This window comes from Cannabis sativa, chromosome 1, assembly GCF_029168945.1.
Source record: "Cannabis sativa cultivar Pink pepper isolate KNU-18-1 chromosome 1, ASM2916894v1, whole genome shotgun sequence".
NCBI lineage: Eukaryota > Viridiplantae > Streptophyta > Magnoliopsida > Rosales > Cannabaceae > Cannabis > Cannabis sativa.
This window is the reverse complement of record NC_083601.1, coordinates 47,621,798-47,638,475: the sequence shown is the minus strand read 5'-3', so window position 1 is coordinate 47,638,475 and position 16,678 is coordinate 47,621,798. Positions and strand designations below refer to the sequence as shown.

Below are 16,678 nucleotides of genomic sequence, written 5' to 3'. Positions count from 1 at the left end.
GGCTGAATTTGATTGACACTGTAGTTTGGGGTTGGTGGACTTCCATTTCTAACCCCACCCCCATTCCACGTGGCAACAATATAGTGCTCCTCTGCTCTCCACCATCACTCTCCACGTGGCAACTGTTTATCTGGATTAGAGTGGAAGTGAACGAATCTGTTCCACTTGCTTCTTCTTAACATGACGTCACGATGATGTTCATCACAATAAAATATTTTTTCTTCTTTTTGTTGCCATAATGTAGCTAGATGGTCTTTCGATCGAAACATTACAACTTTTGTGAAACCTTCCTTAATACCTGTTTCTATCCGTAATGAGCACGAGATCTAATTTTCTCTATCTATATAACATTTTATTTAAAAAAAAATAAAAATAAATAACTAGTAAAGTTTTCAAGAAAGAGAATAGATAAATTTGCGGACGAAGTAGTATATTTTAATTAGGGTATTTGTGATCAAATTTTTTAATTTTTGAATTAATTTTAAATTAAAATAATTAGAGCGAAATTTTTTTAATTTATAGAATGGTTTTGCTATGTATTTTTTCTGTTCAATTTACTATTAAAGTGTCAAGTAGATTAACACTTTATATAAATAAATACGTGATGAAATTTCATTAATTCACTTAATATTACTAATTAAAAAAAAATTAAAATATTTTCTCTCTCTTTTTTCTATTTTTATTCCTTTTCTTTTATTTTTTTTCTTCTTCTATCTAAAAAGCAAAACTTTTTTTTCCCAACACCACCATCATAACACAACCACCAAAACTACCTCCCACCATCACTTCAAATTTTCAACTTTCTTCTTCTTCTTCTTTCATCTATCAACACCACCAAACCCACCACCATCCACAACCACTACTACCACCACTGTCGAAACATTTTCTCACATCACAAACCCAACAAAATCAAACAAAAACCCACAAACCCCGCAATCGATTTTTCTTTCTACTTTTATTTTCGATTATTATGTTTTGGATCGATAAAAATCAAATATATATACACTATATTTCTAGTAGTGATCCAATTTAGACTTGTTAAAAAAAAAATAAAAACAAAAACGAAAATAGAACCAAAAGAAAAAACAAAAAACCTTGTTAAGATATATAATATCCAAACAAGCTTGGACTTTTACTATGTTGAATGTAGACATTAGTGTACCTATGTTGTTGAAGTTTTTGGTTGAAAATTGTTGAAGTTATGGTTAGTTCGGTTGTAGGTGAAATTTAAATACTTTGAGGCCAATGCCAACCCAACTCAACTATATACAATAAAAGATAAGATGAGACCAATTGAGTAGTGAGTCAATATGGTGTAGCTGTTAAGATATTGTTTTCCAAATTCATCGTTTTGATTACCAAAAAAACACAAAACCCTAAAGAAAATTTCAACACAATATTTTGTACTTTTCTTATTCTTTTTATGATATTGATGAATGAGTAGCCTTAATTAGCTATGTTACATATTAGTGACTCATTCGGAAGAAAAAAAAAATGTGAGTATATCAGAGTATGTATGACTCAGTCTTTGTTGCCCATTTTCATTTATTAATATAAATTCATATGAGTAGTTTTGTCTCATTCCCTATATATATTCATATTATTATATTAATATTGTGGGGTAGCTTTATACATTTATCCGAATATTTTAGTAGATTTTTTATCTGTTTTAGTATTATAGAAAAAAAAATTAGTCTAATTTTTTATTAAGATCGTGTATATCATAATTATTTAAGATTATATGTAAATTTTTTATTGTGCGCACAACTATTTTTTTTTATTACTATAATAAGTAACTGTTGAAACTTTTTTTTATATATATTATAAATTTTTTTCATAGCATTGTAAATAATTTAGAATTTTCTGAAAAGAATTACAAATAATTTTAAATAGTTACTACTAATGTAATCATAAAAATAATTAGACAAATTTTTTCTTTAGATACCAAAACAGAAAAGAATCTATCAGAGTAATTTTTTAAGTAGTTTACTCTACTATATAAATTTTTAATAGTATTTACCATAAAATTGGAGGTCTTTTTTATTGTGATTAACAAAAACATATGTTTCTTTTCTTTCTAATAATTTAATTCACATCCGAGGTTTATTATATGATTATGTAGTACTTATATGATATTATTAAGAGTTGACGGAGTTAGGGAGACAACTAGTGGCCATGTCTATATTTAATGTATTTTTTAAGAAAAAATAAATATGATACATGTACATGGCCCTCTAAAATGAAAATATGTATATATCTATTTTATATAAAAAATAAAAAAAAAATAACAAATTATTAGATATTAATCCACCTAAAATGTTGAAATTAATAATAAAAAAATAACAATAGGAACTTAAACCTAAATATAATTAATTCACCAAAAGTGTTGCAATTAATAATAAAAAAAATAACAATAGGTACTTAAACCTAAATATAATTAATTCACCTAAAGTGTTGCAATTAATAATAAATTTGTTTGTTTATTTTTTATTAAAAATTATTTTTAAATTTTGATATTTAGAATTAGTTGAATTTTAAATATTATTTTAAATTAAATTTAAATTTTGATAGTTTAACCATAAGTATTTTCATTAATTGCGAAGATAAATTTAGGACGAATAATAATTTTTATTAATTACTATTACGAAGTATAATAGTAATTTTTATTTTTATGCTTTCAAATTTTAATAATTATCAATACATTGAATATTATTAATTTTGAAATTATGATATTAAAAAAATTAAAAATTAAAATAAAATTAACATACGTTACTTAGCACTTAACATCTATCTAGTATATATATATGGGTATGCTCTTAATGGGTATTACCCATGTATGGGTATTTTATTCTTGACCATTGGATCAAATATCTAATGGTTGATATTTATAATCATTAATTAAATATTAAAAAATTAATATTTCTTATTTTGTTATTATCGATATTCCTAAAATAGATAAAACTATTAATAGAAATAAAAATAATTTATAAATGGAAATGTTATTTAAAAAATAAAACACACCAAAAAAACTAACAAACTATTTTTTTTTAATAAAAATCATTTTAAAGATTAAAAAGAAAAAAAAAATGTATATTTATATTTTTATAAAATTTCTTCAAACTACAATTCTAAATTGCATTACTGAAAACAAAAAAAATAATAATTTTAAGCTTTAAACTGTAATACATATAAAATGTATAAGATTTTTTTTAAACTTAAAACCTTTAATTTTATAATAATTAACAATTATTTATATATTTTTATTTTTTCTAAAATACTTGAGCTTACCAAATCTATAAGAACAACAAAACCAATGAAGAAAATTTTAACAAAAAAAAAAAATGAAGAAAAAAGTGTCATAAACATTATTGAATAATGGTAATTGCCAACACAAGAATTTCATGCACAAAAAATTATATTTAACCTCTAGACAAGATTATCATCTTCCAATCCTAAAAATATAAATAATGAACAACACCTCATTAGTTATTCTAGGAAAATGATGCATGGTAATATCAAAAAAATTATTGGATGATAATAATATTTCTCTAACAATGATAGCCTATATAAGAACTAAGAAGTATTGTAGCGTTTTATTTTTAAGAGTATGAATAATATTAAGACAATTGGATTCCACAATCAAGCTCTTATTCTCCTAATAAAAAAAACACATTAATATACATGTAAATGATTTTTAGTTTTACAATAATAAATTATTAACAAACTCACCATTTCATAAAATAATAAAATAGTAATTTTAATTAATTTTTAAAAATAATTTATAATTTTTTTTTTCAAATTATTAGTTGTAATTATTATTTCCAATTTTATAAATAATAAATATAATTTTTTAAAAAAATATAATTGTTAGAAACTTGCCATAAAAGGTTATTAGATTATTACCTTATTAATTTTTTTTAGTTCCCATCAATGGGTATTATCCATTAAGAAGTGTTCCATATATATATATTTTGGAAAGGAAAATAATAAATTGAAAATAAACAATTTTTTCAAAAAAAAAAAAAACAAATAAAGAGAATAAAGACACGATTTTTGCGCAGTTCTTGTTTTTTAAAATGATAATATTTACAATTCGAAAATATTTTTGGTAGCATATAGAGTTGTGAACCAAAAGTCAGATTTCATTTACAGTGAAGGTTGGGCTAACCCATAGTTAAGATCCAATGGGTCAACCCAAGGTAGAGTATGACTAGTGATGCACATTTTTATTAATATTTCATATTTTATAATGTGTTTGTATTTTTTAGTATATTAGTGTAATTTTTATAATTTTTTAAGTTGTATTTTTGTATAATAATTATTATATTAAATAATAAATAATATGTAATATTTTAACTTTTATATAATTTAATAACTTTATACATTTAAAATTTTAAAATAAATTTTATTTTTACATTAGTGTATTTCTCGTTCCGTCTCTTGCAGAGAAGGGATGGAGATTAAAATTCTTAATGGAGATGGGAATAGCGGAAGCACTCTCTGCAAATTCCTCGACGCATGTGTATCCTTATGTATGACCTTAATTGGCTTATTTTGTCTTACATGTAATGTTCATAAGTCTTAGTTGTACCGTTTACCAAGTGTCTATAAGAGGATCTTAACAATGGTTATTTATTAGAGTAGTTTTATCATATATATACAATGTGATTTAAATTTTGTGTTTAATTTTATGTTAATTATTGCTTATAAGAACCATGATCACATATCTTTTTTTTTTTATAAAAAATTACTTTTATTAAAAGTGTCATTAAAATGATGTGGGACTAGTGACAAATTTTAGAGTTATTGAAGTATATTTTCTTTTCTTTTTTTTTTTTTTTTTTTTTGTATTTTCAATGTGGATAACCTGATGTGGTTCTGTAGACTGGAATGCTCAGTTTTGTTCTTTCATGGGCCCTCAAGTAGGGCCATCTTCTGATGGGCCCTCAAGAAAGGCCCATATTGAGGGAGCCCATTCAATATACATCACCCGTCTTGTGAACACACACGTCATTTTTTTTTTCTTTTTCTGACGAAAGACAATGATAATGTTATTGTGTACAGAGGTATGTGATGATTATTATGGGGAGACTTACAAAAATACTGGAATTTGGGTTAACTTTTATAAAAATACTGTCACACGGAAATCTTTTCAAAAATACTGTATTTTTATAAAACACCAGTAAAACACAAAGCAGAACAACTCAAAACAACAGTAGAACACCAGTAAAACACTAGTAGAACACCAGTGAAAACTTAACACCGTATACTGCAGTATGAAACTTATAAAAAAACACAGTAAAAAAATAGCAAAAGTTAGTATAATATGACTTCTACAAAAATTAAGTTTAAAAAATTTAGGAATATAATTAATTAGTGTTGGAAATTAGATCACTAAACCAGTTCCTACAAAATGCTACAACATCAGTTTAGCACATACTTTTTTTGTCTATAGACATTAGAATCCTACACTAAAATATCTAAATAGACATTAGAATCCTACACTAAAATATCTTTAGCACTTAGAAGATTGCTCTTTCTGCCGTTTAATCCTCTCTCTTTCTTTCTCTCTCAAATTATATTATGCCCTAGAGAATTATGTTGTACACCATTGATAACTGTAATTGAGTTAGGAAACTCTTGCTGTAATATGCTGATAACAATAAAGAATCCATTCATTTTGCTGCTATATATTATTTCAAGTTAAGCTTCCTCTGTTTTTGTTTTATTTCTAGTTTGATTGTAATTCTGTTTGAGTGTTTGATTTTTATGAGTTGTTATTAATCATATCTTATGTAATTATTCCTAGTTTATTTCTATCGGCTTTATATGAAATAATGATTAATAATTAGTTGAGCTAATCCTAAAGGGGAATGTATTTTATTTTCAAAAAGAAAAAAGGGAATGTATTTAACGAGAGAATATCGATAATATATATTTATATTCCTCATGCATGATAAGTAATTGAGTATAGAAGGTTTATGGAAATTTGACCTGCGGACACGGCTATCCACTTCGAATGGAATGAGGATTACTCGTCTTAATAGATAATGGAATACCGTAATATTCTTTTTATAATAGATTATTATATTAATGTTATTTATTAATTTAGAAATGCTATTCAAATTAATATAACTGAAATCTACCTAAATTAAATCGAGATAACCTCACGAAAAATGCAAACTGAAAAATTCGACAAAAATATAACCTGCCTAATATTAATATTGGACAGGTTAAAATTAATACCAACTCACCCAATCAACCAACACTAACTCAACCATTAAGAGAATTTTTATATATATAATATATTTATATTTACTGTATATATATCTATATATCATAATTTATGTGACTATTTATAAAATATAAAGTTAAAACTAATGTATTTTTTCTATAGTAGTTGATTTAAATTTGAATTCAATCTATATATTTGTCTCATTATTACAACTAAGTGTAATGTAACAATTAAATTAAAAGGAAAAAAAATTAATAGTCGGTTTGGGGGTTGCTATTTTTTTTATTCCTAATTAGACGGGGTACACTTAAATTTTTATAATATAATCTTTATAGTGAGTTGAATAAATATAACATAAAACGACCACACTACTATTCTCTTGATAGTATTAACACATTTTCAACAACCCTTAGGGCCCGTTTGGTACGTAGGATTGGACTGGATTGGACTGAAAAGGATTGGACTAGACTGGACAAGATTGGATTATGCTGAAAGTAATCCTGTGTTTGGTTTAAGAATGGACTGGACTATTTTATTTATTTCCTTTTAGAAAAAGAAAAACTTAAATTAAATAAAAATATATAATAATAAATTAAAATTAAAATATATAATAATAAATAAATAATTCGTAGAAAAAAAAAATAATACATCATATATAATTAAGAAAATATCATAAATATATAATAAAATAGTAAGATAAAAATACTTGAATAATATAAAATTATTTATCTTAAACACTAATTTAATATAAATATTAATTTTTTAAAATATTTATATAAATTTTTTAGTAATTTAAAAATAATATATAATTTTATTGTCATATTTTTTTCTTAGAATCAATTTAAGTAACTATTATTTAATTAATAATATTTTAAATTTTAAAAACGTATGTATAATAATTCAAAATTATACATTTTTACTAATTTTAATGAATAAGTTTTTGATAAAAAAAATATATAAATAAATGTGAGATAATTATTTCCTTTAAATAATAGTTAAATTTAAAATATATTAAAAAAATTAAAATTAAAAAAAAAACGATAAAAAAAAAAAATCTCACCTGCATGGGATTATTTATCCCACCCTGCTGGATGGGATAAATAATCCCACACAGATGAGGTTAACTGGATTAGTTATCCAGACTTCTAACATACCCAAACACTGGATTGGACAAATTAGCCTGTCTAATCCAATCCAGTCCTGCGTACCAAACGGGCCCTTAATAGATTAGTCACTTAGGAACCTGTTTGGTATGCTGGAATCTTTCTGTGGAAATGGTAGTCTTTAACATTATGTTTTGTATAATTAATTTATTTCTTTTAAGCACTAGATAATTATTGCTATGGAAATGAGATTGTTTCAATATAGAGTAATCTAAAATCCTTTATGAAAAAAAAAAAGTTGTTTCAAAATATTTTCATCAATCATAATGCAAGAAATGATACATATTAATAATAATTTCACATCAATTTTTCAAAATATTGTATCTAATTATTGTGTTTACTAAAAAGTATAATTCTATTAACTTGTAATAGCTTTTGAATAAAATTGTTAAAACTACACGTTTTCTTTTAGCAAATTTTGAAACCTGTCTTTGAAAGAAAAAAAATCATTATGATACTTAATTTCACTACTGATTTTATCAAAATAGAAAAGTTTTAAAAAAAAGTTACATATCAAATATCAATATGAAAATTTGGTTATTTTCCAAATCTGCTTGCAGTTTTGAGCCCTAAGGCCCACAACTTGGCTTCATGCTATGACACGAGGCCCAAGTTTTGAGAGAAGCCCAGAACAAATTAAAACTCGGGAAAAGCAAAGTATGGCCCGTTGTTTTGATTCTAATATGCCTTCTATTTAAAAATTATTTTACAAATACATACAAACAACAAAAAACAAATTATAAAAATACAGTTGTACGGGATTTTAAATATTTAAAAAAATTACAAATATAGAAAATACAATTTTTTTATATTGTACTCTTGTTAATTTATTATTGACTTTTTGTTATCTATATATTATTTTTTGTTGTTATTTTGATTTTATTTAGATATTATTTTTCTGTTACTTTTTATGTAATTTTCTTGTGATTGAATCAAATTCATGTACGTCATAGCTATTTAAGATATCCTACAAATTTTGAGAAATTCGAAAAAATTTATAATATAGAATACAATGTTCAAACAGTCTATTTTACACACGTATAAAATAACATAGTCACGCATGCAACACACTATTTGAACATAATTTTCGGCATGTTAAACTTTTCCGAATTTCTTAAAATTTTACAGGATGTCTTAAATAACTATAATTTACATGACCATGAGAAAAAATTTGACTGAAAAATTATTTCGGATATTAAAACGGATAGAGATATATCGGTACATCTCTTTTAAAAGGGTGCATCATAGAATTTTCCAAAACTTAAAATGGGAAAGGAACACACACACACAAAAAAAAAAAAAAAAAAAAAAAAAAAAAAAACTCTTAAATTTGGAAAGGAAAAAAATTTATTACCACAATCACAAGCTTTATATTATTAAGTTCAACACAACTATAAAACATTCACCAAATCAACACATTTATACAACGACATATTAGCAATTAAAAAGAAAAAATAATAATAAATAAATTTACAGCAATTATTAACCAAATTAGTTAAAAAAAATAATAATAAATAACAAACTAACTAAATTAAGTTAAAAAATAATAATAAATAACAAACTAAAATAAGTACCCATAATCCATAACTAAATGATTATAAATAAAAGAAAAATATAAATTTAAGAAAATTTTACAATACACCCAGTTAAAAAAGATGATGCATTCCTATTTAGAACAATTTTTTAGTTCAATTTTTTTATAATTGTATACGTTGTAGTTATTTAAGGCATTTTATAAAATTTGAACACTTTTTTTTTATATTAAAAATTATTTTAAATTTTTTAAAATTTATAAAATATCTCAAATAACTAATTAACTATAACATAAATAAGGATAAAAAATATTAGACTAAAACATTTTCAAGATACCAACAAAAATAAAAATTGCCTCCATATACCTCTTTTTGTGGAGTCTAAATCACGATCACCCATAAATTTAAATAGTCGAGCAAATTAAAGTCCCCCTATCGTTTTAAGACTTTTTTTTATAGTTCTTGCTCAAAATATTGGATGACCAATTAATGTTTTTTAATATATTATTTTTTTGTCTTTGCTAATTTTCTTTTATAAATTTAATCACACTAGGTATTATTTATCTAATTATTAAAAGGTTATGGCTCCATAGTTTTAGTTTTTGTCTTTGGTAATAGTTTTGAAAAATTTTATAATAAAATGGATCAATTAATGCACTTTTTATATATTTTGGCATTTAGAAGAATTTTCAGTCTTTTTTTTTTTATATAATCATTTATGTTATAGTTATTAAGGACATTCTGTAAAATTTTGAGAAATTCAGAAAAGTTTAACATGATGGAAATACAGTTCAAACAGTCTATTTTACACGCGTATAAAATAAAAGAGTCTTGCATGCAACAAACTGTTTGAACCCCGTTTTTAGTGTATTAAAATTTTTCCAAATCTCTCAAAATTTTACAAGAAGTCTTAAATAACTACAACATAGGCAACCATAAAAAAAATGGACTAAAAAATTATCTCTGAAACAGATATGAGTGTATTGGTGATGCCTTTTGAGGGAATGTAATGTAGCATCCAATAGTTTTAGCTAATAATTTTTTGATTCAATCACATATTTTTGGGTGTTTCTATAATGCACCCTCCTAATTTGACTTTAATAGTCGTGTACGTTATAATTGTTTAAGACATCCTTCAAAATTTTGAGAAATTCAGAATAATTTACAATACAGAAAATAATGTTCAAACAATCTATTTCACACGCATATAACATAAAAGAGTCACGTGTGCAACATACAGTTTGAACCTTATTTTCAACGTGTTCAATATTTTTGAATTTTTCAAAATTTTACAGAAAATCTTAAATAATTATCATATACACGACTATAAAAAAAATAGACAAAAAAATCTCTCTGATACAAAAACAAATAGGGGTGCATCACTTTTAAAGGGGCAATGTAAATTTTTTATAAACTATTTTATCAAATTATCGAAATTTTATCATAAAGTTAAAGTTTGATAGTAATTTTTTGGTTTAATCTTTAAAACATTAAAATTTGTGGTCTAACTTTTTTGAAAGTATTTTTGTTTTCATCTTAGTCTTAACTTGAGTTTATAAATCCACAAAGCATACATTTTAGATAAGTGTTAACGTAAATTTTTATTAACCAATAAATAAGTTTTTATATAATAAATAAACTTTAAGTTATTAATGAATAATAATAATAATTTATATAAATAGCAGAAAATTTTTTAACGTAGTTTTGAAGTTAATTCTTCACACTCGACAAGTTCATATTATTTTTGGTATTTTACGAAGTTTATATAAAATGCAGAATACAATATATTATTTGTGAGTTCTCTTCTTTCTTTGTAAATTGGTCGTCCTTTGTTCTTTGGGTTCTCTCCTTGGGAATCTTTGCAGTTTCATATTTACGTCACATGTGATAATAATAATAAATAATTGCTATAGCTGCTCTTTGTTTTTATTTATAAACGGTTATGCTGATTACACCTCTCTTTCTTGCAATACAAAATGATCATCTTAGGATGCTTTGTTCTGAAAGTAACTTTTGCTTATAAGTATAATCTGGGACATGTTCCTCACGTGTTTTGTAAATGTTGGGAGAGGCGAATGCGAGACACTACCATGATGTAATAACTCTGATATGCATTATACTGGGTGTACGTATTTTTTTTAGTCTTTCAACATAATCACGAGTATGTAGGTCAACGAGTTGCAAACTCTTAAAGAATTCATTATTTATCATTTCCATCACACTATCATTATGTTATGTACTCTGTATATTTCGAGGTAGACATTCTATATTGATTATTCATCTCGTTAGTCTTATAAAGCGATAATTATTATTTATGGCTCGTCCTTATTTTTATAAAGAAAAATTAAATATTTCTACTAATCATATTATGGGAGACGAATTATTAAACTTATTTATTATTTTGTAATTATTTTCTAATTTCTTTATACTTGTCTCAACTATATTGTTTGCTTTTTATTTATTTTGCCACATAAAAAAAGTCACACCATACTTCTTTTAATACGTCATACATAGGAACCAGAAAACCTTTTTCATTCGATGAAACATTTAATTTTCTTTTCAAAATACTTTAAATTATTATAATACACAACATGTTACTTTCATTATTTTTATGTATAGCTTTTAATTTTGTCGCACACAGTTTATTATCATAACAAATATAATAATAATGTTAAGCAAAAAACAATATAATAATAATAATAAAAAAACAATAGTGATAGAGATCAAATAAAGTGAGTACAATAATTTCAAGGCAAGTCGACAAAGTTCATGATTAGTTTATTTTTATTTTCTAAATTATGATATAGCACATAATAATTTAAATAAATAAATGAATAATAATAAAAAAATATTAGCAGTAAAATTTTCTTAATATTTATAATTATTATACATACAATTTTAATTAAAAATAATTATAAAATTAATTTATTTTATAATTTTATTGGAGTCATACTATTTTTTAATGATTAAATGTTAACTCAAAAACATGTAGAACATAATATATTATTAATTGATACTTAAGAGCAAAACAAAAATATAACTATAAATCCAATAAAATTGTAAGAAAAAAATACTCTTACCGTCATTTTTTTTATTAAATATATATAATAATTACAAATATTAATAATAATAATAATAATAATAACTCAAAGGCACCGTCTATATCCCTAATAATAATAATAATAATAAATAAATAATAAAAATAATAACTCAAAGACAACGTCTATAATTTGTGTCACATGCATGGCACGTGTCATTTTCCGCTGGTTTTGCATTTATTTAGCAAAAAAATTATTAATAAATTAAATAAATAAATAAAAATAGAAATTATTATTACAAACAAAATCCCAAACCCCAAATGGATCAAAATCATTCATCATCATCATCAACAACATCAATTTTCTTTATTATTAGATCTCTTTCTCTCAAACCAGACTGTACGGATTACTGCAAAACCCATCTCAGTGAGTCTTATCAACAACCCTAACTAATCCTATTCATCTCTTTGTTGTTTTGTTGTTTTATTTATATATTTTTTTATATCATACAATTATGTAATATATAGAAGTACTCTGCTTGTTGAAATCGATCAAAGTTTTCATTTTTTTTTTTTGCTTTTTTAATTTGTTTATACTCAGTGGTAAAATTTAGATGAAAAAGCTTCTGTTTTTTTTTTTCGATTACTTTGTTGTTTGAATTTTTGATTTTTTTTACTGTAATTAATTTGGTTTTCAATTTTATTGTTGGCGACGAAATTTGAAGTTTGGTTTTTTTACAATTGGGATCTAAAGAAAAGCTTTTTGCTGATGAGTTGTGAAAATTTGAATATGCTGTGGCGGTTGTTTTGTTTTGTTATTGATTGGGTTTGCTTTGTTTTGATTTGATTTGATTGTGTTCTTAGTTAGTTATGGGAATCTATCTCAGTTCTCCAAAAACTGATAAATCCTCAGAAGATGGAGAGAATGAAAGACTTCGATTTGGGGTGTCTTCTATGCAAGGGTGGCGGGCATCCATGGAAGATGCTGTAAGCGTTCTTCATCATTACATATTTAGTTCACTGACTGTCATAGTTTCTAATTCAACACTTTCCACTTTAAAGAATCATGCTCAATTGCTTTTTCATTTGAATTGTTACTTTATGATTACTATATAACTCATTGTGTGCATAGTGAATTATATGATGCCCCACTTTCTAATCGAATTCTCTAATGCAGTTAGTTTAATCCAATTAAATGATGTCATCTCTGACTACTTTGAAGACAAAATAAAAAGTTGGGATTGCTGTAGAAATAATTTTTCAAGAAGGGAAAGGGAAATTTCTATTATAGGGTGAAGCTTTAAATAGTTACAAAGAGTCATCTTGATAGAGAATTCAATTTGGACTCATTTTATTTTTTATGGTACTTTATTGTGTTGCAGCATTCTGCTCATCCAGATTTGGACACTTCAACGTCTCTTTTTGGTGTTTATGACGGTCATGGAGGTTAGAAACATATTATACCTCCTAGTCAAAGCGTTAGAGTTTTTGGTCTCTGCAAATCAATCCTAATAAGTCTATACATGCAGAATTTGTCTTGCTATATGTTATTCGGTTTCCTCAGAAAGTTTTACTCTGTTGGTGCTAATTTTGATTTTTTCCACTAACTTGCAGGTAAAGCAGTTGCAAAGTTCTGTGCCAAGTATCTTCACCAACAGGTGCTCAAGCATGAAGATTACATGGCTGGAGATATAGGCTCCGCTTTACAGAAATGCTTTCTAAGGTTATTTAATGACTTTTGATTAGTTTCATTTTTCTTTGTCAACTGGTCTTTGTTAATCTTTAGCCTGAGCATCAGGAATCTTTGTTAATGCCAAGAAGTTTCATCTTCTAAGCAGCTTCTTATTCACTAATCATTGGGTTTGCAGAATGGATGAGATGATGCGTGGCCAAAAAGGGTGGAGGGAATTGGCGATCTTAGGCGATAATTTAGACAAGGTTTCTGGTGTGATAGAAGGGTTAATATGGTCTCCTAGAGGTGGGCAAGCTAAGAGAGGCGAATTAAGTAACCATGTTGAAGATTGGCCTTCTGAAGAGGTATTTTTCAGTACACATTTATGCTTGATGCACCTAAGAATTGCACTTTACTTTCAAGCCTTTTGCAATATCAATATTATATATCTATATATATAAATTTCATGCTTTGGTTATGCTTTACATGTTTGATACGAAAAGGTCTCGAAATGTTGTTGTATGGGATTGGACAACTAGAATGGCTAAGATCACCTCGCTTGCATTGCATATTTTATTTCATTATTTATTGGGGTGACATTGATTTTGCCTCCTAACTGTGATATTTTGCAGATAATGTGAACAAGTAGTACAGTAGTACTTCTTTAGACTTGGTAGAAATATGGACATTATTAAACCCAATTTTAACTTTTTTCATACAAATGTAGCTAATAAGTAATAAGTATTGCAGAAGAATTATGGGTTCACTTTTTAAATTATAGTTTCATATTTGAAGCCAATGCAATAGACTACTCATCCATGATACTTTCTCTGGGTGCTGAAATAGTTATGTTTCATTCCTACTGCTTCAATTAGTATCGATTATATATTTGAGAAAATAAAATGTTGTAAGTTTTTCGTCTCAACCAGGGACCTCACTCAGATTTTGATGGACCGAATTGTGGTAGCACAGCTTGTGTTGCAGTCATTCGGAACAAACAACTTGTTGTAGCAAATGCCGGTGATTCTCGTTGTGTGATATCCAGGAAGGGTCAGGTGATTCTCCCACTTTATCCTGTATCAACTCCTTGCACTTCATCAAGTTAACTTTGTTGAAGTTTAAGGGAGAGTTTAATCTACATTCGCTTCTTTAAATTTACACTTCTGTAAAAAATGTACTATTGATGTGGAATGACTTGTGTTAGAAAAGTCGTATCGAACAAGAAAAGGGCATAATTAAGTTCTTTAACAAGTTTCAAACTGGATTATATTAATTTTTTACTATGATGTATTATATTTGGTCAAAATAGAAAAGAAATGAATGTAGTCCCCAGATGACATGAAATCGATATTTACACTCTTTACTATTTGTTGCAGTTGGTTAAGTAGTTAGGAAAATTTGCCATACTACTTCTGATGTGTGGCAAAGAATTTTTCATATCTTGTTTTAATAAAGGTTTTATTCAGGCATATAATTTGTCGAAAGATCATAAGCCCGACTTAGAAGTTGAGAAAGATAGGATTCTGAAAGCCGGTGGATATATCCAAGTTGGTCGGATCAATGGAAGTTTGAACTTGACAAGAGCTATAGGTATGTATGTTTTGTTGCTGAAAATAGAGATAGGAGATTGAGTGATGATCTTTTTTATCTATTGATTGATTAAAATGTGGTGGTTGCAGGAGACGTGGAATTCAAACAAAACAAACATTTGACTGCTGAAAAACAGATTGTAACCGCTAATCCAGACATAAATACTGTATGTATTTTCACTTCCATATTACATTTATGTAGGTTAGCTTAAGAACTATGAAATTGTGTATTCTGCAGTTCATGTCAATTAATTAGGATTATTTTGTAAAGGGAAAAATGCGGTTGTGATTGAGATTTTACTATATATGTTGTTTTAGATTTTGAGATTGTTATGCCTTTTCCTCTATCAATACAGATTGAGCTATGTGATGATGATGAGTTTCTCGTTTTAGCTTGTGATGGGATATGGTGAGTTAGTTCCTTTTCTTGTAACTAATCTTTCTTGTTGATTGAAGTTGAACATTCAACAAAACTCAATATCAATTGGACAAAACTAGGATAATACATAATGCCCTGTGGGAATATTAGAGACAATAAAACATAAGAATCATAAAACGGTGACTTATTTGTGCCGATACCATTTTCTTTATTCGGTGTAAAAATCATAATGTAGTAAATGTTGGTTTTGAGTTATTTTCTTGTTCATGTATCTCTATAAAAACTCTGATATTCTTGTTTCTTTCCCCTTCAGGGATTGCATGTCTAGCCAACAACTTGTGGACTACGTACGAGACCAGTTAAAAGAAGTAAATTCTCCGAGACTTATATGAACACGCACATACTCACACACTCAATGTATAACAGAACTAACTTCTGTCTTACAATGCAGGAAACTAAGCTCTCAGCCATTTGTGAGAAAGTTTTCGACAGATGTGTGGCACCAACTGCTGGTGGGGAAGGTTGCGACAATATGACTATGATCTTGGTTCAGTTTAAGAAACCGATTAATAATGGAGATGCTTCAGTTGATGGGCAGACTCCTTTATGATCAACATTCTAAACCGAAAATCGTTGAAGGAAGGTGGTTCGAAAGGTCTTTGAACAAGTCCTCAGAACTGACCCTTGTTCCCTGGAATTTGATTATGGCTGATATCTATGATTGGCTCAGAAATATTCATCACAATTCTGTATTGAATGATGAATGAAGTCTCCATGGCATATTACTACTGTACATATTCAAGGTATCAAGTATTATAGTTTGTCCTTCATCAAAAAAGCATTTATAGTTTGTCTTTGACTCCTGAGTTCTGTACATTATCTCTTAGTGTTTTGTGTTTTGTGTCTGGTGGGTGCCTCAGATTTTGAAGGGCTTTCTCCCTGTTTTTTTACCCTTTTGTTACATATCTACTGACCAAACAATGATCAATAGACTCTATTATCTGTTCCTATTTTATGATAGGTTACTTGTTTCAGTGAAATTTGATAGTGACAGATAAAATGTGTTTTTTG

The 16,678-nt window shown here is 26.2% G+C and overlaps 1 protein-coding gene across 2 annotated transcripts; it reads left to right on the top strand.

Moving 5' to 3' along the window:
• The first annotated feature begins 12,235 nt into the window (after positions 1-12,235).
• Positions 12,236-16,647, top strand: LOC115707957 (probable protein phosphatase 2C 60). 2 transcript variants are annotated; one of them, XM_030636077.2, is made up of 11 exons: positions 12,236-12,394; positions 12,832-12,954; positions 13,350-13,413; positions 13,582-13,690; positions 13,836-14,004; positions 14,569-14,694; positions 15,106-15,229; positions 15,319-15,395; positions 15,585-15,637; positions 15,921-15,975; positions 16,059-16,647. In XM_030636077.2, the coding sequence occupies exons 2-11, from the start codon at positions 12,838-12,840 to the stop codon at positions 16,215-16,217; spliced, it is 1,053 nt and encodes a 350-aa protein (XP_030491937.2). In that variant the 5' UTR covers positions 12,236-12,394; positions 12,832-12,837; the 3' UTR covers positions 16,218-16,647. The 2 variants fall into 2 exon arrangements, with proteins under 2 accessions (XP_030491937.2, XP_030491936.2); XM_030636076.2 differs by having other exon boundaries at positions 12,247-12,394; positions 12,836-12,954.
• The last annotated feature ends 31 nt before the right edge of the window (positions 16,648-16,678 follow it).

Bases quoted from the DNA above. Each gene is read 5' to 3' on its own strand.
- LOC115707957 (XM_030636076.2), top strand. From the start codon at position 12,289: ATGGATCAAAATCATTCATCATCATCATCAACAACATCAATTTTCTTT. The intron at 12,395-12,835 runs GTGAGTCTTATC...GTTCTTAGTTAG, and splicing joins TTACTGCAAAACCCATCTCA to TTATGGGAATCTATCTCAGT. The intron at 14,005-14,568 runs GTATTTTTCAGT...CGTCTCAACCAG, and splicing joins AAGATTGGCCTTCTGAAGAG to GGACCTCACTCAGATTTTGA.